Raw genomic sequence first — 8258 nt, 5'->3', positions numbered from 1 at the left:
TCATGTCGGGAGTTTGCATGTTCACCACCCTTGCTTATGTGTGTTTTCACCGAGTCTAGTTAAGCACTGTGTATCTCTGAGTTCCGTGCGCACACAGCACGCAACATCCTGTGAGGCTACTGAGGCCACACATCCTAAACGCAGTCTACATTCCAACATCAAACGTACTGATGATTTCTAAAATATGGAAATCAGACTATTGCATTTGCAATAGCCAACTCGACGGAGTTCTGCATGAAAAAGAAAAGGCGAATAACATTCAAATTTGCGGAAATTTTGCGGGATCTCTGCGTAAGAGGCAGTTGAGTCTCTTGCATAGAGTTACGTTATCTTTTGGAAGAGGAATTGGTAATGTACATGCCAGGAAGATTCACAATGTCGAGCAATCCTAATTTTTCCAAGCAAGAAATTGTACTTTGATGAAAACCAATTTCTTGTGTATGCTAAAGGTTATTAGATTACATTTAAAAAAAAAAAAACACACACACACACACACACACACACACACACACACACACACACACACACACACACAAAAACTGTCACCATTGCACGACAACTACTTTGTGTTTTTACGGTTGTCTGTTGTCATACTGAAGAACCATTCTCAAATGACACCGAGTCCAGAATATTGCTGCTCGAGTGCAGATGAGAACTCAGACTTACTGATCCTATTTACCCTGCTTTGGCTCACTGTGCTTTATAAATAGGCTCAAGAATAATTTTTGTCATCAAAAATGTAGTTGAATCTAAAACATGACATTCAAGGATTCACATATGCTGAATTTACATAATTGGAGGAAAAGACTTTTGGTCTGGCCAGACCTTTCAGTTCTGGACCTGAGGGCAAATATGCCTGTATTCAGTATTAGAAGAGCAAAACTCAAACCTCGCGCTGTAATTCAAGGGCATAATTCACCCTCTCTTTCTCACCAATTTAGCTGGATTTGTTCTGCTGGAACAGCTCCAAAAGTACCTTGGAGTAACTTTTGATGTGAATGGGGAGTATGTAAACTTAAGTGAATGGACATCATGGAATTCGAAGAGAAATCATTCACATAAGACATCACATGTGAATGAAATTAATCACAGTGCGTGTAAGTAGATCTGGGGAATTCCATTAAAGGCAGCTCAAGAGGAAAAAACACAGAAAGCATAATTAAGTCAAGCCTATCAGCTAACAACCCCCAAGAAGATTTTCTGTATTTTCCCCTCATTTTGTTGTATCTGTCGTTATCTACACCACAGGATGACAATACGGGATTTCTTCTTTTCCTTTCGGCTTATCCCGTTTGGGGTTGCCACAGTGTGTTGTACTTTTCCATTCAAGTCTATCTTTAGCATCCTCCTCTCGAACACCAATTGCCCTCATGTTTACCCTCACTACAACCATCAACAGACTATTAAGTCCTCAGGGTCAGACAAAACCTTGACTACCTTGGTATTTGATGAATAAAAGCAATTTTAAAAGTGAGTATGCTTTTTTCAGTGGTAACTGGTACTGATTTCAAAGACAGATTGTTTTTTCAGATTATTTTGTAATTATTTTATTTATTTTTACTAAGAGGCTGTGAAACAATGCTACTCCAATGTCAGTTAGGGATATACATCCATCCGTCATCCTCACGAGGGTTGCGGGCCTCCTGTGCCAATCCCAGGGCAGCACAGTGATTGACTGGTTAGCATGTCTGCCTCGCAGCGCAGAGATCCAGGGTTCAATTGCGGCTCCGGCCTTCTTGTGTGGAGTAGTCTGCATGTTCTTCCCGTGCCTGCGTGGATTTTCTCCAGATTCCAAAAACATTTGGTTTTGTTTCCACTTGTTCTTGTCATCCATTTATTGTATTTAGTTCCCTCAGTTCTGTCAGTCTTGTTGGGATCGTTGTGTTACTGCCTCGTTTTTTTGTTTTTTTTTTGGGTGTGTTTCTGTCATGTTCTTTTGTTCTTCCTGCAATGTGTTTTTGTTAGTTTGTTACTTTGAGTTATTTGGGTTTTTCGGGACTTGTTTTGTGTTTTTGATGTGGTCATTCCAGTGTAACCCTGCAAAAGTGTTTTTTTTTTTTTTTTAATACATTTTGTTCAGTACTCCCTGCTTCTCCTGCCACCCTGCTTTTTTGGGTATAGGGAATTGGGAATAGAAACTTCATGTAGTTTTAAAAATAGATTTAAAAAAGTGATTTAAGAACAAAATACCGATAAATCATTTCTATTGTTATGTAGAGCCAAATGTTGTGATGGGATGACTACCGTATCGTCACCGGGTCTGATAACCATAGCCCTCAGACACCTGCCACTCATTTTATGTTGGTTGTGGGAAACTTACTGCAGTTGTCTTCATCACTCCCGTCAGGGCAGTCACTAAAGCCATTACACTGGAAACGTCCAATGATGCAGTGGATCCCATTGGCACAGGCAAAGAACGTAGGTGCACACTTGGACTTGACTTTAGCTGAGGAGTAATTGAGGGGAGGAAACCAAGTAAAATCACACATTAGTCTTCAACCAGAGGAAGCAACAATAACAACAACAACAAAAATAATCAATTCATAATACATGCATTTTGGTTGGACTCCTGAACAACCGGGGTGCAAATCAAACATCTACTTGACATAGTTGTACCATTTTTTTAGACATGACATCAACCATGTTTGTCTGAAACATGGTTTTTAATGATTGATTCAACACACTGTAGAAATGAACCATGACGGTTATCTATGGTGCCAGTGTTTCATTATGATAAGGCATCAATAGGGCAGCTGACCATGACTCATCACGAGAGCAAAGATGCAGTGCCATGAAAATGTATTTGCACTCTTCTCAAATCTTTCAATAATCCAAGCAGAAATATAATGCAGGTTGATGATGGTTATATTTATTGGAGGTTGTTGGAGAGATGTATTCAAAGATGGCCCTATGTGGAAAAGTACTTGCTTCACCTGTTTAATCATGGCTAAAAGCAATTTTTGGAAGGCTGAGTTCATTTTAACTGGCCATACCCAAGATTGAAGACCTCCTTGTGTTCAATCAAAAAATACTCAAACATAACCTGTATGATATTATTAAGTTGGCCAAAGGATCTCGAAAAGCTGCACCAAAATGCCACAAGACAACGGAATTCAAAAACAAATGAAGAGATGAGAAATGAAATCATGACATCTATCGGTCTGGAAAGAGTTACAGAGTCATTACTAAAGCTTTAGGACTACTGTGAACCACAGTGAGAGAGATTAATCACAAATGGAGAAAACGGTGAACACTCCCAAGAGTGCCCGGCCAACAGGCAATCTATTATTTCATGAGAACTTAGTAGCAGGGCAAGAAGACAGGAACTATTGAGGACATCTCGAAATGCTATCTTGTAGTGTGTGCTTTGTTACAGAAATAAGATGCGAGACTTTCTCAACTTTTCATGATCACATGAAAGTTATTCATTGTCTATTTGATACACCATGTTTTGTTTTGTTTTTAAAGTAAAATTGATAGCCACTGATTTGCAGCACGGCATTTGTTTTGAAGAGCAAACAGCAAAAAGGGTTGTCCAATCTTAAAATAGTGACTTAATTGTTTCCATCGAAACACATAAAATCCAATGTTTTGAATCTGGAGGATGCCCATCACATTCATTCATGAACTGTGGAACAAAGGGCTGCTGTTGTGCCACTGACAGATGTTGAGCTTCGACTGTGAAGTTCAGATTTATTGATGTCAACGGAAACATATTCCTCCCATTAATCAAATCTTTAACACAAATATATGCAAAGTAATAAAAGTGTTTGGTCAAGACCAGCTAAACAAGCAGATGATGCAAATGCAAATGACATTGGCATGATATGTAAAGACAGGTTCTTTAAGCATTCTGTTTGGATGGGGATCATTTCAAAAACATCAGCCGGACAAGAGATGTTTCAAAAGTGTAAAGAAAACACAAGTTATATACTCCAAAAAGTATGTTGAGGGAAGCAGCAAATTCTAGCACTATTCAGCAATGACGGGAGAGGAAAACAAACACAGGGCTAAGACAAAGGGAACAAGTCTTTTCTCCCGGGACAGCCTGGATCAATTACCAGATGTCCTCCGGACCAAACCTAAACAAACAGATCGTGTACGAAATAGTGAAAAGGTGATTCAAAAAAAACAAAAACAAAAAAAAAAAACAAGCATAAAAACTAACTTGTTTCTCTGTCCACAAAACACAGATGAATGTCAAAGAATATTTTTGAATATATTCTACACTCACCTAATCTCATGTAATCTAGCCCAAATCTTTGTTAGTGAGAATTTCCCCCCCATGTTGAGATAATCCATCTACTTCAGAGGTGTGGCAAATCTAAATGCTGGTTTGAGAGTATTATTTCACAGGCATGCATGTAGGCTGCCACAATAAAGGATCTTTGTCAAATGTGCAGTTGTACTGTACTGGGTGTGTCAGGAGGGCCAGATGTCTCTGAAGTGACCACCATTTGCCTCATGCACTGAAAAACCTCTCTCATCAGTGGAATGTTTTCCACTTCTCTTGAAGTTGCTGGATATTGGCTGGAATTGAAACATGCATACGCCAACACAGGGCATGCTAAATATGCTCAATGGGCGACATGTCTGTTGAATATGCTGGCCATGCGAGAACTGGGATGTTTTGGGTTTCCAGGAATGGACTGACACCATGCACGGAACACATCTGCCTTGCGTGACAAGGCGGCATGTTAATTTTTGGTCACCACGTAAAAACATGGTTAAAATTAATTATTAATGTTAAAATTCAAAAGCGAAATTCAAGTCTTTGAAAAGTAAAAACGTTTTATGTCATTTGACTTAAATGCCATGATATGATACAATACAGTATCACGATATGAACCTCACAATACATCAATTATCACAATATTGTGGGGAAGGGGACGATATTAAAAAAATAAATAAATAAAAAAGCCCGATACTGTATAAAAAGTCATGATTTTTTTTTTAATTGCATTTTTGTACATTAGAACAGTGACAAAGAAATTGGATTCCCCAGTCACTTTGTTGTCAGTTGCTCTTATTCATTCTCATTCTCTAATTCTTTATGTATTTCAAAATGCTGTGTTCGGCTGAGAACACTAATAACACATAATATTGAGGCACTTTCTTGTTAATGCACACACACATTGTGAATTAAGTCAATTTGTGGAGGAACTCATATGTTACATTCTCCTTCGCCTGGCGATTAGCGTGGTTGCCAAATTCAAATTAAGCTGCACTAATACATGAACCACCAGAGGGTGATGGAAGTGCAAAAATGAAAAATAGTAGTTAACGTTTTCCCTACTTAAGGTACGTTGTGCACACATCCATGCAATATGAGGCGATCGATTGTGGATGAAGTACACAACGGGCCTCAGGACCTTGTCATAGTATCTTTCCACATTCAAAATGGGGGGGGGGGGGGGGGGGGGGGGTTCGCCTGTGGTCGAAGTCGGTCCCTTATCGCCGGTGATACGTGGGGGTCCACTGTATTATGTGATGTGTAGACAATAAAATGTGTAGTGATAATAAGTGGAGTATTGGAGTATTTTATTGCAGAATGAGAAAGACAAGAGGCTGACAGCTCACTTCAACTAATTGAGCACAAATAGACAATTATCTTTATTTTGTATGATTGCTTACAAGAGAAACAGTATTGTGATTCTCTTTCTGTCCTGGATTTTAACAACATGGACAATAACGTTTGAATACTTGAACGTTGAAATAGTCACAACACAAATGCCAGGGGCGCAATATTTTCAGTAAACAACAATGTTGTGGGCAGAGATATAGGCTCTTTCAAGTAGCACAAATACATTTGGCAAAGCAGGAGGGATAGGCACAGGAATAGCAAGGGGAGCGCCCCGTCTCCAAGATGAAAAGTAATCTGCAGAACAAGGGAGGGAGCTGGGCTTGAGTCCATTCTGTCGTTATGTACCCTGGGAAGCCTTTTGTTTACCTGGACAGCACACCCATAATCACCCAAAGCTCATTAGGCATGGTATATCATGCCCATTGGAGTCCAAGGGAGAAAGAAACATGGCTCTCAGCGATATGGAAAAAATAATAGGGGTGAACACAGAATTTACCTGTACACAACATTTGACCAGATTTTCTGACTTCCTTCTTTCTTTGCCACAAAGACATTACATTGCATTCTGCTAAATGCGTGGCTATGATGTTAGTTGAGACAGCTCTGTGATTGCCTCGAGAGCCCCCCATTCACTTCCTGTCTCATCTACATCCTCATTACCACTTCTGCTGCTGGCTGGATTTATCTGACCCAATGTTTGTGTTCCCAATTAACTCAAAAGTCGCATGAAGGGCAAGCTCATGAAGAGAAATTCGTGGGTGGGAAAGACAGCAAAAGGATGGAGCTTAAGCGCTTATATCCATTTGCGGATGCAAGGCTGTGCGCTGAGTGGGATTTAGAACAAACATTATTCCAGCACGCACTCAACAGTTTCAGTAGAAAACGTGGAAAAACAAATCATTTTACCATGATTTTCTTTTAATCATGAAGGTGTCCGATTTCACTTTCATCCAAGAACCTTTTGACAATCTGGAAAATGCTCAAGGAGCATGACAGCATGTCCTCGTCTTCTCTTCTCCCATTACAGTCTTTCATCATTTGAACTTTTAAAACCCTGTGCCAAATGTTCTTTTTCCTCGCTCTATAGAGGTCGTTTCGGATGAGAGAGCGGGGTGTTGGGCAAGTTGCAAACTTAGCCTAAATGTTGATGGGTATGCAGCTCAAATGAATGCGAAAGAAGCCGTAGTCAAGCTGATTCCTGGGGTGAAACTATCACAAGCACAGTAGGGGACAAGATTACATTGGATTTTGCATTTGCACGCGCACATTTATCCATGTTACCATTTTCTATGGAGTCTATCACAGTAAACTCAGTTTTAGAGATTAAGGGTGAGCACAGCCTGTGCAGATCTCCAGTCAGTTACTGAGTCGACAAATTTGGACAGAGAAGCCGAAGGGCGCACATCTCTCCAATAAAAGATTGCATACATATCTCAACACATGGGGTGCAATACGATCCGAGGACGGTTAGATTTTAATGTGGAAAGATTAGATTCAGTGGGATTATGAATCACTTCAATATAGTCCAGCTCAGTTCAAGAGGGTATGATATCAACAAATTTTACTGACATATGAATAAACTTAAAGTCAGAAGTGTTGTACCGTGACATTTTCTTCAAACATATCTCTCTGTAATTAAAGACAATTTAATACAGATCTCGATATAATTTAAATTTGAATTCTTCGATTCTGTTCAATTTTTGTTTCACCCCAATTCAGAATCAACTTACATATCGTCTTCAATTGACCCAATGTACATGTTTTGAGACTGTGGGGAAGCCAGAGATTAAATACACAAACAATGAAAAACAAGCCAACTCAACATGGGAAGACCCAAGGAGATAATTGCCCCAGATGTTTGAACCCTTTTACTTTCTGTTTTGACTGTATAGACAAGCAGATGAATGGTCGACTCTTCCACAAGCCAATATAAGGAGCAAAACTGCACCTGGTTCCAATTAAATGCATTTTTCTAATTTCAGAAAATCAAAAGAAGAAACAGTAACATTTTGAGATGGTGTGATTCGTGTTCCTTTTCACAGTTCGCAATAAATGATGAAAATCCAGGCCAAGGAGATCAGCAACTCAAGCTAACATAAACTGGAACACTATTTTTTTTTTTGTCTGCTCTCCTGCATACACTTCAGAATTCATGGACCCTGCTACTGTACTTGTGTACTTGGTGTTTTGCCCTTCCCCAATATGCACCTCCATGCCCTTCTTCTTGTTCTTTTCTCACTTCCCCAGAGGAAAGAATAACTTGTTTGGAACAGGTAGGTTTGGTCATATTGGGCATGCATGATTGATACAGGAGTGAGAGTTGGGCAGGCTGTGGAGGAACTGAAGAGACTCAAACAAAATAAAAGAGCACAGAGGTTGTGTAGAAGAGGATTTCAACATTTCTGACTTTGCTCAACGCTAGCGAAGGTGAAAATGCAATCAATAAAGTATCTGACTCAGGGTGTTAGCAAGAAGGTCAGGATTATTTTCAGACTCATGGTTTAACACAGGGGTCCCCAACCGCCGGTCCGCGGACCGGTACCGGTCCGCAGGGCATTTGGTACCGGGCCGCACAGAAAGAACTTGCCTTATTTCCGTTTTATTTATTTCGGAATACGAAATGTGTTTTATTTTGAAAAATTACCGGATTCTCTGTTACATCCGTCTGTGTCAC

General features: G+C 39.8%; 1 protein-coding gene across 3 annotated transcripts in view; it reads right to left on the bottom strand.

Annotated features, from left to right (window-relative positions):
- Positions 1-2247: 2247 nt before the first annotated feature.
- The window catches only part of LOC109530445 (low-density lipoprotein receptor class A domain-containing protein 3-like), a 39217-nt gene continuing 33206 nt past the window's right edge, over positions 2248-8258 (bottom strand). The window contains exons 3-4 of one of the 3 annotated variants that reach the window (XM_019894178.1): positions 4590-4676; positions 4428-4530 (exon numbers count right to left, since the gene is read on the bottom strand). In XM_019894178.1, the coding sequence (XP_019749737.1) occupies positions 4487-4530; positions 4590-4676 (131 nt within the window). In that variant the 3' untranslated portion in view covers positions 4428-4486. Of the gene's footprint in view, positions 2447-4407; positions 4677-8258 lie in introns of those variants that run through there. The other 2 variants (XM_019894176.1, XM_019894175.1) reach the window with 2 other exon arrangements.

This window comes from Hippocampus comes, unplaced genomic scaffold (genome assembly GCF_001891065.2).
Source record: "Hippocampus comes isolate QL1 unplaced genomic scaffold, H_comes_QL1_v1.1 scaffold104, whole genome shotgun sequence".
Taxonomy (NCBI): Eukaryota; Metazoa; Chordata; class Actinopteri; order Syngnathiformes; family Syngnathidae; genus Hippocampus; species Hippocampus comes.
This window is presented reverse-complemented; position numbering and strand designations above follow the sequence as displayed.